Source organism: Artibeus jamaicensis, unplaced genomic scaffold (genome assembly GCF_021234435.1).
Source record: "Artibeus jamaicensis isolate MK-2021 breed Jamaican fruit bat unplaced genomic scaffold, CSHL_Jam_final contig_391, whole genome shotgun sequence".
Taxonomy (NCBI): domain Eukaryota; kingdom Metazoa; phylum Chordata; class Mammalia; order Chiroptera; family Phyllostomidae; genus Artibeus; species Artibeus jamaicensis.
In genome coordinates this window covers 32,982,407-32,999,271 of record NW_026521814.1, presented here as the reverse complement: position 1 = coordinate 32,999,271, position 16,865 = coordinate 32,982,407, and the positions used below count along the sequence as shown (strand labels likewise).

Below are 16,865 nucleotides of genomic sequence, written 5' to 3'. Positions count from 1 at the left end.
GTCAGCCAGGGGGCCACAGGCCTTCCTGCTGGAAGAAATGTGTGAAATGGATGTGCTCCCTGTCCTTGTGCTGTGGCTCTGACACTTAGAAGGGAAGCACAGCTGTGGGCATGTCTCCAGGTCCAAACCGACCTTCTAGAAATCAGTATCTCGGAAATGATCACAGCAACACCTAGTAACACTCAGGTGTTACATTCAGTAACATTCAGGTGGAATGTCTGAGAACCACCATGCTCTTTGTGAAATACTATAAAATATTGAGATATCAAACTTTTGAAAAGCAAAATATGTATTTTATTCCTATCTGATACCATCTTCTAGTAAATTCTAGTGTAGATAAATATAGCAAGTTCCAAATATGAGAAATATATAAAACCTTTTTACATTTCTGTACTTAATTTTTTTATATATTGGGAAAAGTTTTTTTTATACTTAGTGGCAAAACTAAGATTGCTTAAAGAATCATTTGGGTTTTGTTGGAAGACTAGTTGGAGAGCCTTCGTCTCGGCTTTATGGTGCTAAAAAATCAACATTCTACCAAGTAAGTTTTAAAGATCTTATTGGCTTTATTCAACAATTCACAAATCAGTGAGCATCTCACCTAGCAAATAGAAAGGGAACCCTGAGGAGCTACACTAAACAAGAGACTTTCATAGACAAAAGGGGGTGAGAACAAGGAAGTTATAGTAGCAAAGAGTGGAAAGAGCAAAGATCGGTATTCATTTATGTGATCATTTATTAAAGAGTGGATTGGTCCCTTTCCCTTGGGGATAGCAGGGGTCTGTCAGTCAGGAGAGGTCAAATTATAATTAAGGTAAGTCTCAGTTTGGTGATATGAAGCATAGCATAAGTGACTCCATTTTGGGACTATTGTCTTGTTTTTAACAATAAGCGAAACTAGTTTTTAGAAACTGAAGAACAATATGAAATCTTTAAACAGTGGGTATTTCAGAGGTTCCCATATACTTCCTAGAATAACTACAGAATAATGCTGATATTAATATTTATTTTTTCAAGTACAAATTCTATTATTTAAAATTTTTCAGTAATATTCTTTTCCTTTCTATAATTTCAATTTAAAACTTTTATCAGGCAATACTTTCACATATTTCAAATTCAAAAAACACAAAACTATATTCAGTAAAAAGTCCTCTCTTTTCCTACTGCTCTCCTCAGTTTCTTTCTTGAGGCAATAAATGCTGTCAGGGTCTTCCACAATTCCTCCAGCTGTACTCCGTGAATATAAAAGCAGTGATGTATAATTTTTTTCTCCTCTCTTCCACCCTCATCCTCACCTTTAAAAAAATACAAATACCCTTTGCTGGTACACCACACAAACTACTCTCTTCCTGGCATTTTTACTTAACATTACATATCTTGGAGATGATTCCGTCTCAGTACATAAAAATCCATCTCATATTTTTTAAACAGCTTCTTGGCTAAGTATGCATTTATTGGTAGATGTTTGACCTATGTCCAGTCCTTTTTTCATAAACAATGCTACAGTGAATAGCTTTCTAAATACTTCATTTCACACATGTGAGTACTCCTTACATACAGCAATGCCCCATTACAGTGTGTGCATTGGTAGTGATGCTACATGGTTCAAGTTGCTCTCCGTATAAAATCTAGCTTCTTAATCCTTAGTAGCTTTTTAAAACAATAACAAGAATGTTCTAACTGATGAGAAATTTGGGCCTTATCATAATTTCCTGTCACTTGAATAAGCCTACACACTCAAATTATTCATATACTTCTTGCCACATTGCCCAGGCTTACGGAGCCACAATCCTCAGGCAGGGCGCATCCCTCCTACACCTGCAGGCCCCCTAGCGGCGAAGCTGTGCAACATCCAACAGTCTGTAGGAGCTTCCCGGACATTTCCACCCTTCTCTCCCCTCTGAGCCTCTTTTTTATTGTATTTATTCTCTCCTATTATTTATTTATTTACATGCTTACTTACTTGTTTAAAGCTCCTGCTGTGCTCCTTCTTTGTCATAATGGCCCAACTTTTACCACCAGCAGTCTCCTTGAAGGTTTATACATGCCACAAAGACACCACTGACTTTTCTTCCTTGATTCAGGAAGAAAATTTAAATGTTGGTGTGGGTGCAAAACCATAGGATCAGGAAATCACACTGTTAGGATACAGGCTCAGTATGGCTAATAACATCATGACACTTTTGGGTTTTTGCCTCCATGGAAAAGCGCAGATGAAGAAACATTTGAGTCCGGTAAGTAAAAAATGAGTATTTGGTGCTGGTTTTAAAATGTATATAGTATCTCAGATGCTGGTGTAATTAAAACAAATATTTTGGGATATGATACAATAACTGTTTAAATTCACCAACAGGGTAGTTGTGAGATGTGAATTTCACCATAACCAGTAGGCCCCGTTTGGAACTCTGAGGGCATTTTAGGTTGTCAGTTGATTATGGGCACTACCGGCCTTGAGTTGGCAGGAATCTGCAGTGCTAGACACCCTGCTGTCTCTGACACCATCCTGCACAATGTTCCGAATTTCCTGCTGAACAAAGCTCATTGCAAATATAAGTGAGTAGTTCACTAATACACAATAGTTATGTAAGTTTTTGTACGACTAACATGAAAAGACTGGTGGTTTAGAAGACAGTTGTCATAGAGAGAAATGTTTGACCAGAATAAAGACATCATCTTGCAGTTACTGAATAATTTATCCCACACATTCTGTCTACTCCATTCAGATAGTAAATAAACTGGAATGTGAGGTATGGATACTGAATCAATTATTTTCTTTTTCTTTAATGTTACTTGTTATTGTGAATCACATACGGTATCATCAAGTGTCTGTCCCTCAAAATAATGTCAACATCATTCGTAACAACATAGATCCCACAGAACAGTTTTGAAAAACTGGCAACCTTTTGGGCCATGTTTACATTACTCACCCTCTTTCATTTGCTCCATTTCATCAGCCTATAACTGCTTTGGCATACTACCCCTAGTTCAATTAAGGTGATTTCTCTCTTCCTCTTATCATATACAAATAAATGTGTGTGTTCAGTCTCACCTGTCCTCAAGGGGCCAGTTGGAGATGGCACCGTGTGCATCAGCCCAGGGAGGGGTAAGGAATGAGGAAGCTGAGGCCAGAGGCCACTGCAGCACCTGCCCCCCGGGTCCTGGCCCACTTCCTCTACCTCACAGGACTGCAGCCATTCCTGCTTCTGGTGGGCGAGGAGAGCGGAGGCTCAAATCCGTTCCCGTCCTATAATTTATCTCTTCCAAACCTCATTTTATGCCAAGCAGAGAGGAGTCTCATGGATAAAAAGCCTTCAGGAAGAGTCCAGATAAGCAACTTGCAGAAAAGGTTACTGTCTCCCGAGGAGCAGTCAGGGCGAGTGAGTCTCTGGGGCCCCCGCTGTGCGCTGTTCTGCCAGGACTCACGCAAGTTACCACTTTCGCCAAGGGGCACGCGAATGCCTCCCTTCGGTCGTTTGTCTTTATTTGATGGCTGCCTCCATCTTCCCAAACGCTTAACTTTTTTTCATATCTTTTTTCTACACTTATCCAAATATCCAGAGGAACTTTCAGAAGGTAATTGTTTTTATTTGCTGGGTAAGTCGAATAAAGCTATGCTTAAGGTCTTTCAGCGCCTCGAAGTGAATACTCGACACAATAAATTTTAAGACACATGATGTTTTAAGGGTGCAATTAGTGATGAAATATCCAATTTCATTGAAAATATTTTAAAATAAACAATGAAAGAAATTTAGCTTGATGAAAATATTAAACATTTTCTTTTAAACGTACTGACATATTTCAGTTAGAAAACTGTGCTTACTTTACCAGAGATGGAATTGATAATGGTGTGTTTTCCTTATATTCAGTATTTTAAAATGTGTGTTTTTTAAAAACAAAAACAAAGGTTAAGAAAAAAGATTATATGTGTTGCTTAATTCTATGAACAAACACTCTTTATGTAATTTTTCAATGATCAGAACAGTCATATAAGTGAAGAGAAACATATATTAGTAAATAATTTGAAAATGATATTTCTATAATTTTCCCTGGAGTTTAGGGCAATGTTTCTGAGCCCCCAGGGAAAGCAGAGACAGGAGTTTTGGAGCCACTGGGCACAGCTTCCCTCACTCCTTGTCTTGCACATTCTTGGACAATAAGGAGTAACTGGCAGCTGTAGAGCAAATGCTGATTATACAGAAGGAACTATTTTATAAGGGAGAAAATAAAAACCCATCTCTAACAAAGAAGGTAATTATAGGGCCCAGAGAAATCAACATCTGCAAGTTATAGCCAAAGCCAGTCAATCTGTTCTTTTTTAAAATCAGTTTACTTTGGGTATGTTTAAAAATGTATCCCCAATTTTTAGGTTTTTACAGTGATTCAATCTTTCTTATAACTTTACATAAGCCTAAAATAGGCTTTAGTTCCTAACCATGCTAGACAAAATATATTTGGTGTATTGCTACAATTCTGAAGAGTGTCTCCACACAGTTTGGCACCCGTGATAGGGTGGAAAGTGCTTGGGACATTCCTCAACAAGCCACTCAGGGCTAAAACAGCTGTGCTGCCATCTACTGGAATAGTGTCACTGAGATTTGTAGATGAGTTCATGCATCTGTTTTAAGTAAACTTCTCTTCTTCCTCTACTTATTCCGCTCCTGCCATTCTCTGTGTTCCAGACAAGGAAGAATTTGTTGGCTATGGTCAGAAGTTCTTTATTGGTAGGTATGGATTAATAAGAGGTGGGTCTTCGTCATTTCCTAAGTTGTATTCAGACCAGCCTGACATTCTTCTGAAAGCTTGTTTTGTTGATGGACTTGTTTTTCCAAACTTGTTCCTTGTTCTGGTTTCCCTGTATCTTTTTTGCAAGGCAGGGGGCTCTCTATTATGATGTGTTGATCATTTATTGTTATCCATCTGGTTTCCACAAGATATTTCTTGATTATTTATCAAATATAAATCTTTTGTTTTCTTTCAGACAGTTCCATAACATGTGTATCTTACTGTAAAGAAACCAATTCTCAGACCACTAAACTTAGTTTTTAGGGCCACCTTTTCATAATCTGTCAGCTGGGCAGAGCTTTCTGAAGCACTAGGCAGCACTCATTTAAAACTGCCCTGGGCTTCCTCCTCCAGTGAGAGAGGGGCAGGCTGCAGGGTCTGCCAAGTGCAATGTTGGTTTCTAGACCTGGTGATCCTTGGAATCATTGGGGGAGTTTAGAAATGAGACACTGGGCCACCTTTCTGCATCCATTCCAGGATAGTTCATCACCACGCCGTTGGGTAGGCCAAACAGGACAGGCATCTGCACAAAGCTGGGGAAGAAACAGGCTGGGGTGAGGCATCGGAGCCTGAGCAGGGTGAGGAGGGTACCTGCACAGGGACGATGCAGCCTGGTGCAGGTTGTCAGGGCCAGAGGGAGGAGGTAGCTGCCGTCACACTTCCTGACGCCTCACAGCCTCCGCGAAGATGCCCTCCTCCCCCCAGCTTGGGCTCTGGCACTTTTTGCCAGGCTGCTGACATGGTCTGTCTGCCCCACTCTGCACAGGTGCTCTTTGTTGGCACAATAAGTCAGTATATTGAGGGTAATAAGTTCCAGTTTTCTTTGCTAGAGAAAGAGTTACATATATTGAAGGAGAGGATGGGCATGCCAAAATGAAACCCGTAGTGTGGAATTGTCATTGTAGGTATTGGTGTTGACTCACGGTTTTAACATCATAGATAAAAATGTAGATGTGTGTTTGTGTGTGAGATATATACATAAGTCCCTAGCTCTATCTACTGGGAGGACCTGGCAACAGCTCTGGAACTACCAGAAAGCCCTGGGGTTGGGTGGGCAAATTAAGCAGGATTCTCGAGTATGGAAATCACAACTAAAATGTCCAACTCTGCCACTGAACACACAGTTGTGAGCAACCACTGAGCCTGTGTCTTAGTGTTTCCATCTCCAGGATATGAGTAATAAGCCTGCCCCACTAGCCCCGAGCCACTATCCCCCCTCATCTAGGAGTAGCCCCCTAATTGCTATTCCTGCACCTTCAACTACAGTGCCTACAGTTTACATCCCCCCTTCAGCAACCAGAGGAAACATAAATCAAATCATGTCACACCCATCTCTTGACCATCCAGTGACTTCCCATCCCACTTTGACCTCAGCCTAACACTGACGGAGGCCCTCTGTGGCCTCCCAAGCTTCCTTCCAATCCACTTCCTACCACCAGCCCGACTGTTCACTGCCCACAGCTACATAGGCCTCCATGCTGCACCTTCCTCGAGTGCTTCAGGCGCACTCCTTGTTCTGCACCTTTGCAGTTGCTGTTCCCTCAGCCCAGACTGCTCTCCCCGCAGATGCCTCCTCAGCTGGCTTCACCACTTCAACCAGACACCTGCCCAATGTCGGCTTTTCAGACACTTAGCTGAACCACCTACCTGAAGAAGCACCTCATCAACTCTTTAACCACCGATCCTCCTTCTAAGCACTTATATTTCTTGTTTTGATATTGGTCTCCCCTCCACCGCAAAGTGTAAATTTCATGAGGATATGGACTTGGTTTAGTTGGCCATTGTATGACCGGCACTTAGTACAACGCCTGGCACATAGTGGGCACTGGGTGCCACTTAGAGGTAATGTATGGGGCGGGGCGTTTTGTTATTTTTCCTTCCTGTTGCTTCCTTCCTTCTACTTTTAGACAGATGTGACTGTGTTAACTAACACTTTGGAATCTCAGTCGCTGTGTGCTCCATCAGGTTTGAAGCTGGGAGGAATATCTCCTACCCTGCATCTAATGTTCTGCGCACTTCCACCCTCCCCAGCTGGTTTCCGCCGCAGCATGCGCCTCTGTCGCAGGAAGTCGCACCTCAGCCAGCTGCGCGCCAGTGTGTGCCGCACCAGCAGCTGCAGCAGCAGCACGCTGGGCGCCCCCTACGAGGAGGTGGTGAGGTACCAGCGGCGCCATTCAGACAACCACCGCCTCATCGTGCTCGTGGGTAGGTAGGTCCAGGCAGACAGTGCCTCCCCCCATCCACAGTGAAGTTTTCCTTCTTGATTCACTAGTCTTGCTTTGGGTGTAGTGGTAAAAGTTGAACTCTTTGTGGGTAGCCATGTACTTAAAAAAATAAAGCCTCTGTTGTATGTGTGTTTATAAACAAAACATCATTGTATCATGCTTTTATTGTCTACAATTAAATGTGATATGCCATAGTGTATTTGAATTTGCATAACAAGTTGTATTGTAATGAGGTTGTAGCTGAGGGTTTTGTTTTTTTGTGTGTGTTTATGCCTGTTTAGAATTTGTTCTATAAGCATAGATGAGTGTTCTCTGAGACTGGACCATTAGTCTGTATAAGAAAATAAGTTCTTAAGATCCAGTTTTCTAAGATATTCATAAGCACTTCCTTTAGAAAAATGTCAAAAAAGTCCTGGACTGTATCATTGGTGCTAAAGAACAAGGCAAATACAGTGCTGGGGCCACCTGCTTTTGGGACCAAGATCTCCCCAAAGCTGGTTCCTGCAGCAGCAATAACCTCCACCTTACTGCCGTCTTCTCTGCGTGTTCCAGCCGTGAGCAAGGCAGTCTGCATAGAGCAAACAACACGGCTGCTGGCCAGGACTAGCTACAGAGTTTGCAGGGCACAGTGCAAAATGAAAATGCAAGGGCCCCTTATTCAAAATTATTAAGAATTGCAATGTGGCAAAAGAAGAGCATTTCACCAAGTGCAGTATCCTAAGCGTAGGCCTTGAGAAACTGCACAGGGTTTACACGCACGAAGTCCGCCCTGTCTCCAGTGGCGCAGGCGGTGCCGACTCACCTGCCTGTCAGGAAATGTGCCCCTGACTTCTGTAAGTCACAGGACCTGTCACTGTGGAGCCTGATTTCTGGGATATGACATGATAGAAACTTCATTTAGAGAGGAGAGGCAGGTTGTCTCAGATGACCTGAAACGAGGCCAGAGAATTCACACAGGGTCCAACGTTAGATGAAGTTTGTTGGGGTGACAGGTTCTGGCAATTCCCCGCCTCATTTCTGAATGTTGAAAAAGTGTGGGTTCTTCCACAGCTCACCAGGAAAGTTCCCAGAAGTCTTTTGGGGGCCCTTCCAATTCGCAAGGTGGAAGGCTGTGTAATTTCCCTAAGAACATTTGCCCTCAAGTGTCTTTAGTAGAAGGACTGAAATGATGATTTCATCACATAACTACACGTATTCACATCTAATGATTTCTGTATGTGACTGTTTGTATTTAGGGCCTTCTGGTGTTGGAGTGAATGAACTGAGGAGACAGCTTATTGAACTTAATCCTAACCATTTTCAAAGTGCTGTGCCGCGTATGTTTCATTTTTCTTTCATCGCAGTTCATGTTTTGGTAAAATTTTCTTTGAATCTGCAGGTGCACTGAGCTCACTTAGTTATGCCATGTTATCTTTGTCATGAAAACATAAGACATGGGATAGATCTTAAAATTTCTAACTCTATGTATTTTAATAGAGGGAAATGATTTACTAACGAGGCTATCAAAGGGCAATTTTGTCTTTTTTTTCCCATTTCTTAACAATCATATAGATGACCTTTCAAAAACACTAAAATTTAGCAATAATAGCTAACATTGATCCAGCACTTACTATCTTCCTGGCACTGCTCTTGACTTTTTTTTAAATTAAAATTATAATATATGCACATATAATGTATAAATTTGTAAGTATGATTCTACCGTACCTGGTGGGAAGGAGAGCTTGTGGCTGCTTCCCCTTTGCCTCAAGGCAAGGCAGAGGAATTTAGGGAAACCACTTAAAGAGCTTAATATGTGTTTCCTGCAGTTTAGATGTCAAACTATACCTAAAAAATTCCAGAGGAGGAGGGGAGCTTAGAAGCAGTGGCCAATCGATGGCTGTAGTTTAGAAGTAGCTGCCCTTCCAGAGGCTGTCACAGCAAACGTGTTGTGATGTTTCCCAAGGACCAGATCCAGGGGAATAAGGTGGCAGAAAGTCACCTTGAGGTTGTCTTGGTTTCTGCCCAAGAGGAACCCTCAGCAGAAAGAGGCCAAAAGTAGACTGTCAGATACCTCAGGGTGTGAAAGAAATCACGAAAGACTAACTGGAATAGGGATGGATTTGAGATACTCAGCATGGTGGTATGGTGCTGGTAGGGTTTGCAAAATTACCCAAACATCCCCGGAGAGAGAAAGAGCCAGATCTTTCTGGTAATGTAGAGTAAATATCTGCCAATTCTAAAGGAGCCAATGGAAGCCAGCATCGGTTAAGTAACAATTTTCCTGCCCTGCTTTCTCTGCCCTCTCTCTGCACTCCGGCCTTGGGGAGTTATAAAACCATGGGAAGAGCAGTAGGAATGCCGTGAAATGGAAAAGAAGTCTGAGCAGGTTGTGGGGAGGAGAAGCCTAAAATACAAATGAAGTTCGTAATTTTAATTGTTACATGGGGATGGACTTTAATTATTAAACTGAGATGGAGTCTTGTTGCATGAGTGATGGGCTTTTTTACTTTTTAGCCTAAGAGTGATCAGCAGAGTCATGGGAATGGCTAGGGTTTTATCGAGGGACAGGGGAAGGTGTTGCTCCACAGAAGAGCAGTGACAGACAAAGAAAGAAAACATTGCTTTATGATCACATCCCATTGGTTGGGCTTTCCAAGTATTGTTGGCATGGGCATTAATCTCAAAAACAAACACTACAAAAACAAAACAAAACAAAAATCCCTGATGGGTGTGGTTCAGTTGGTTGGGCGTTGTCTGGCAAAGTGGAAGGTCATGGGTTCAATTCCCTATCGGGCCCATGCCTAGGTTGTGGGTTCAGCCCCAGGTTGTGGGTTCAGCCCCCATTTATGGCGCATATGAGAGGCAAGTGATTAATGTGTCTCTCTCTTTCTCCCTCCCTTCCCCTCTCTCTAAAAATCAGCAAATAAAGTCTTTTTAAAAACTACCAAAAATCATATTTCAATAATATGGATGAAAATAAAATGCTCACAGAACATTATAAGGAGTATGGATTGCCATCATTCAAAGTGAGAAAATGTTGATCATATTTTGCTTTTTAAATTGATTGGTGTTAAGCTTAAAATGAATACCTCAGGTTATATAAACACCAATTCACAGACTTTAATATATTATATAAAATACAGTCCAATAGAAGCCAAGGAGAAGGGATCATCATGGATTTATATTAACATAATTCACTATCACCTGAGAACAACAGTTTTTACTAGAATTTCCTTTTAGTACAAAACTATGGGTCAAGTGGCATAATTATAGCAACTCTAAGAATCTGAAGAAAGGTGTGAATAAAGAAAAAACAAAAATGACCCCCAGATAACATTTGCTTTTTGAGCCTCTTGGATATCCTTAACTCCTTTTATCATTTAATACCTTTTTAAAACTCCTACTATAGATCAGGCGTTGACCCTTTTTATCCTTAAACTTTGTCAAATGCAAATACACAAATACTTTATGAATAAGGACAATTGTAATGCAGATTAAAAGACTAGCCTTGCAGCACATAGAGGACACAGAGTTGGAACTGTGCCTTATTTATCTTTGTGTTGTGAAAACCTAGCATGGTAGCTGAAACATAGACTTTCAGTATGTATTAGTTGACTAAATGCACGAGCAGACAATGAAGCACTTTTAGGGATTCGATGAACTCCTCTGTTCGATACCAGGTGCTACTTAAGTTGAAGACTTTATAATCAAAGTGGTCATATTAACAAATTAAACTAAACTCAGACTCCACTGATCTTTCTCTTCTAGAGATTCCTAAAACTAATCACCATCTTCACTTGCATTTTAGTGCATCTGAGCAAGAGTGCAGGCTGTCATTGGCTTTCTCCATTTCAAATCTGAGACAATCTGTGTTAGTAGAAAAGATTAGACTAGGGAGAGTCAGAACACTGAGGTTCTTGTTTTCAACTCTGCTTTTTATTACTCTATGTATGTGAGCAAGTAAGTTGCTCTCTAAAATCTTCAGTTAACTATGGTAAGAACACTTCACCTCACTAGGAGTATGAGAGATGAAATAAGGTCTTATGAGAAATGCACTATCTAAACCTAAGATATTGCTGGTATTGCAGCCCGGGAGCCTTTAGGTGTCTTAGGGTTCACGCATAATTAACGTGTTTAGAAGTTAGAGCAACTGTTCCCTTAGGGCCTCCCTATCCTGGCTTAATACCTAATGCAAATTTGTCCACGCCATGATCATTACATAAAGGTTTACAGGTTAAATCATTTTTATATAAGAACTACTTTCTTATCATCAATTCAAACTCCTTTTTGGTTCTAGCATTTTATTTCTCTACCTGTTTATGTATTCATGCATTTATCTTGATTGGACTTTTTTATCCAAATGCACATTGGTAATAAGTCAAAACATTTTGAAGACTCTAAAATCTTCTGGAAAAATTCACTTTTTTGACAGATACTACTCGTTCCAGAAAGAGTTACGAAATGGATGGACGTGAGTATCACTATGTGTCAAAGGAAACATTTGAAAGCCTCATGTATAGTCACAGGTAAGTTAGATGTTCAGAATCTGATTCTTGCCTCCAGTTGTTTTACAGTTTATGCACTGCCCAAAGCTTCTAAGGTAACTTATCTTTGTTTCTAAAGAAATAACCAAGGAAATGTAAATTGATACACTAGTACACCAATTACAGGTTACGAGAGTGTACAGAAGCGTAGTGCAAATTTTAGAGAATTGGGAGAAGTCATCACGATAGTCCTAGATCTCCTGAGTATTTTTTTTCTCCTGCTAAATGTCCACTAACTGTTTTCAGGTTAGCAAAGTCCAATATTTCATTTTATTCTGTTGGAGTTTATCTTCATGTTACTACTAATAATACTGTGCTTGTAGAGAGAGTTCTTGTTTTCTCTGTCCCACTCTTGTAGGATGCTCGAGTATGGTGAGTACAAAGGCCACTTCTACGGCACCAGTGTGGATGCCGTTCGCACTGTCCTTGAGGAAGGGAAGATCTGTGTCATGGACTTAGAGCCTCAGGTGAGTCGGTAGTAGACTGTTTTCCATCTTCCCAAAGTAACGAATGTGTGCCATCCATTTTGTGCACATTCTACAGGTTTTATTCTATTAGTGTTATCCTTTTAAGGATAAGACCACTTCCCATGTCTAAGGGCCGGGATATTATGTAACGGATCAATTGCCAATAGCTTGTCTTTAGTTGGGGAAGAAATTTAGTTTCTCGAGCACAATAATAGAACTGAGCAGCTGGCCATAAAGAAAACTTAGAATCTTGCTTTGACCTTGATCACAAAGGCATCAAGGTACCTTCTTCTGAACAGAGTAAGATGTTGCTTTACACAAGGAGGTGAGGTTCCCATATTGTCATATCTGTAGCTACCTCTCCAAGATTGTATGGGAGATGGAGCAGGAGTGAGCAAATTAAGGCAACATAAAGAGCATACGACGTTGGTGGTGCACTGTGAGAGCTGGACCACGGCAGCCTGGCGGGCTCTGAGGAAGTGCTGTCTCCCTCCTCTGTGCAGATTTAGTCCTCCAAGAAACTCTGGCCGTGACTGGATAGTACCCCAGATAAATATTTAAAACTCCATCTCACTCATTTTTATATCCATGAAGACAAATCACTACCACAACAAAAGCTCAGAGAATTAAGACGAGAAACGCAGGAATGAAACCAACAGTTCTGGGTAAACCAGAATTTGACTTTCTGTAAGAAAAAAAAGAATTATTCACTCAAGACTAAAGGCTACATGCCTGGAACTGGGAGCTGGATGGGGTCAAAAAGCAACATTGAATGCAGAAGAGATGACTGACTTGTACAAGGAATTTTTAAGTAAAAAATTTCAGAAGAATATTTATTATAATAGAGACTGGTACAATATGATTTTGCCATCACCTTCTTCATGGGAAGAGTGGCCTGGAGAGGATTTGGAACAAGCTAAAACTCAAACACCAGGACCAGCAGGTAGGGGCCCGTGTGGGGCCACCCACCGCTCTCCAACGCATCCATGAGAAGTAGCTGGTTCTAAGGGCTCATTTCCCGAGGGATCTAAAAGCCTGTAAGTGAACCGAGTCCAAAACCTTCTTCCTGGGGCCCCTTAACCTATGTCCTTGTAGCACCCTAGGGCAAGGAGAATATGGGTCCTGGTGTGCCAGGGGCCACGTGGCTCTGTCCTAACTGTGGATTCCCGGCTAGCTCTTGGTCACAGAAGTGATACAAAATAAAACCCAAGCACTGTGTGCCTGTTTTGTTGTGGTTTTGAATTATACCACTTTGAAACAGAATATGAAAAAACGAGTAGAACGTCAAATGAATAAAAGTTTGACTCCTCAGATGGAAATGATTTGGAAGCTGCTGCAGTGTCTCCAGTCCTCAGTAACCACGCGCCAGAAAAGCAGCTGCCCTGGGCCACTGTGAAGACAGACTTGGGAGCAGGTGCCGTTCTTCTGTCAAAGACCAGGTGACAGCAGAGGCACTTCTGAGAGCTTTCCTCTGTTTGTGTCAGCGAGGTAGTAGAGCCTCGGTTTCCAAATAGCACGCACTGGACTATGTTCCTCTGTTTAATTTTTTGAAAATCAGCAGGGGTTGAATATGGTTATGAAATGAGGAGGTTCTTTGTAGAGCATCCTGGAGCCATGTGGCATGGCGGGCCACGCCCTGCCGGAGGAGACAACGCCCCAGCAGCCTAATCAAAAGCCCCTTGGCAGGCAGTTTTTATTCCAAAATGAGGCAATAGAATTGGAAGACTGGATTTTTTTTTTTTTTACGGGTTATAAACTGCCTCTGAATATGATTTCCAGAGAAATTCCAGTAACCGGAGAGAGCTTGTCACCCCCGCACCCAAGCCCCGCAAGGGCTGCGAGGATGAATAAGGGTGAGCGTGAACACCTGGTCTGCGAGTGTCCGCGCGCGGCCTTGGTCAAGTGCAGTCCTTCCTGCGGCGGTTTTTCTCCCTGGTCTGTGACCCGGGGAGGGGAGTCCATGCACCAGACAACATGGGACACGGTTTCACAGAAATGACACTGTGTCACTGGCTCCACTACTGCTGCTGCTAACCGCAGATTCTCAGCCTGTCACTAGCCTGTGTGAAACTGCACCTCTGCACAGAAATGAAGAGAAGAGTGATACCCAGCACGGTCAGGGTCCCAGACTGGGGTTCCGTGCGGACGACGAGCCCAGAGGTCAGAAGCTGTTTCCTAGCTTTTAATCCCTCCTCTCATCCATTCAAATTCACCGACTGACTTCAAGACCGCCGTCTTCTCCCTGAGAAAAGAGACGCGGGAATAAACAGCAACTTCCACTGGCCTCCATTCTGATTCTTTTTGCACATCAATTCTTCAGAGACCTTGACAGTGACTTTTCATAGTAACAGCAAAAGACAAGGTGATCACCCTTGGAAAGGAAATTTGTTTCCCGGAAGGTGAACTCCAGCACAGGGGGGAAGGTGTGCATGGCCTTACAGACCGTTAAGAAAAACTTTAGACTGTTACGCGTCACTGCCTATGGTGGCCGAGGGGGGACATGGAAAGGCGATGGGTTTGTAAGCTCTGGGAAAACTGGGCAGCCGCACGGTCGTGCAGTGAACAGGCTTTGCAGCCGCAGGGGGCGCTGAGGGGATTGCGTCGTCCGGTCCCGAGCCTGGCACCCAGGTGGTCTGTGGGTCGGCACCTTGAGCGGACGGACCCTTCCGCTGAAGGCTGGGGGCCCACGCCCTGTGATCGCGTCGTACAGACGAGTCTGCGCACCGTAACCCTCCCGGCGGCTAAGATGCTCGGGGCCTCTAGAGGCCAGTCTCTCCAGGATTCACGGAACAGAAACTTAGATGAGTTCCGGTCAAGGGCAGCGCTCAGGCAACGGTGAGAGACAGACCACCCAGTCCCCGGAGCAGGGAAGACTGAGAGCCCGGACTTTGGGTCACTTTGGATCCCAGCAGCTGCCTCCTTCCAGCGGTGCGCTAGGTCTTGGGCAGATCCGTGTCCAGTGGGCAGGCAGAGTGACCGAAGGGACAAGTGCCGTGCAGAGGCTCGAGGCTCCTGTCCCCATCAGAGCCCCTCGGGTCTGAGGCCGCAGAGACACTGTCTTTACAGCTCCAAGGATACTTTTTTCTGAGCGACATAAAAAGCAAACGTGTTTTATATTCAGACAATGGAAAGCATAAGTGATTCTTTGACTCTGTAAAGTAAAAATTGTGAAAGTAAATCTCCCTTTGACAAATGTCAGCTGGAGGCAGGGCCCCACGGTGATCACCCCAGCTGGAAGGACAAAGGAGCTGCAGGCGTCTCGGTGCCCCCCTGCCCCCTCCCCACCCCGTCAGGAGACAATGGCTGAGGTCCGGGGCACAGAAGCACTTGAGAAGCACCTACGAGGCCCCAGGCCCAAGTGGTTCTCCCGAAGTTATCTCTCACTGAAATAAATTACATGGTGGTTAGGCACTGAGAATTGGCAGAAGTGTTTTAGCAACTCAGGACCTAAGTGTACTTTAAAGCTCAATAACCTTTGCATTTTCTTTTTGTTATAATAATTTAATTTTAAAAAGTTTAACTTGACTCATGGTGTTGACTGTTGCTAGGTTCTTAAATGCTCTGAGTGAATTCACCAGAAATGACAGGGCTGTTTTCCTCTTTTTTGGATTCTTAAGTATTTAAGATTAAGTGACTGTGGAAAATATTACTTTAAGTCACAAATAAATGCAAATAAATTGTAATTAAGGTTATTTTGAACTAAAAGTTGTATGCTCAGTTAAATGGGTATTGGGTTGTTTTAAGGTGATTCTCTGTTGCAGTCATAGTCAAGTAAAGTATTTTTGTGGACTTTAAAATAATTACAGAATAAAAATTATTTTCTTTTTTAAAAGATTTTATTTATTTATTTTTAGAGAGAGGGGAAGGGAGGGAGAAAGAGAGGGAGAGAAACATGAATGTGTGGTTGCTTCTCAAATGGCCTCCACTGGGGACCTGGCCTGAAACCCGGGCATGTGCCCTGACTGGGAATCAAACTGGCAACCCCTTGGTTCTCAGCCAGTGCTCAATACACTGACCTACACCAGCCAGGGCAAAAATTGAGTTTCTTAAAAAAAAAAAAAGAACATTCAATATGTAGGCTCAATTTCTTGTTTTTTTCTTTTTAATTTTTATTGCATTTTTTTCCATTACCATTTAATAACCTTATACCCCCACCCCTACCCTCCACAATCACCACACTGTTTTCCAGGTCCATGCATCTTTTTTTCCTTTTTGCTTGATCCCTTCACCCCCTATCCTCCACCTCCCCTTACTGTCATCCCGCTTTCTATCCTTGAGTCTTTCTCTATTTTCCTTATTAGTTCATTTTGTTCATCAGTTTCCACATATTAGTGAAACTATTCTCTGACTGGCTTAATTCATTTAGCATAGTGTTCTCCAGGCCCATCCACACTGTCTCAAAGGGTAAATTTTTCTTTTTTTTTACAGGCAAGTAGTATTCCATTGTAAATGTCCCATAGTTGTTTTATCCATTCATCTACTGATAGACAACTGGGCTGCTTCCATATCTTGACAATTGTAAATAATGCTGCAATGAACATGGGGTGCTTATGTTCTTTTGAGTTAGTGTTTTGGGCCAATCTGTGTAATACTTTTATTTTCTTTGCATGTTCTGTAGTCATTTAAATGTATATGCATATCTCATGTGGTAAAGAGAATCAGGGGACAATAAGCTTTGGTGGCTGCTCCAAGAGTAAATGCTGACCAAGACTGGGGCCGAGATGATGAGACTCCTGAGTGGGGTGGTGGTGGGGCATGTGGTAGGGTTCTGGCCAAGATGGAGACCTAGGTAGAAGCCCTTCGCTTCCTCAAAAAACCAAAAGGAGGATAACAACCAATCTAAAAACAATAAACAAAACCAGAAGTGC

At 42.5% G+C, this 16,865-nt stretch overlaps 1 protein-coding gene across 3 annotated transcripts in view; it reads left to right on the top strand.

Annotated features, from left to right (window-relative positions):
- MPP4 (MAGUK p55 scaffold protein 4) overlaps positions 1-16,865 on the top strand; it is a 41,539-nt gene that overhangs the window by 20,363 nt on the left and 4,311 nt on the right. For 2 of the 3 annotated variants that reach the window (XM_037153458.2, XM_037153460.2), the window contains 7 exons: positions 2,214-2,234; positions 3,559-3,573; positions 4,680-4,721; positions 6,814-6,987; positions 8,243-8,323; positions 11,419-11,512; positions 11,889-11,997. In XM_037153458.2, the coding sequence (XP_037009353.2) occupies positions 2,214-2,234; positions 3,559-3,573; positions 4,680-4,721; positions 6,814-6,987; positions 8,243-8,323; positions 11,419-11,512; positions 11,889-11,997 (536 nt within the window). The remainder of the gene's footprint in view (positions 1-2,213; positions 2,235-3,558; positions 3,574-4,679; positions 4,722-6,813; positions 6,988-8,242; positions 8,324-11,418; positions 11,513-11,888; positions 11,998-16,865) is intronic. The other variant, XM_037153459.2, reaches the window with a different exon arrangement.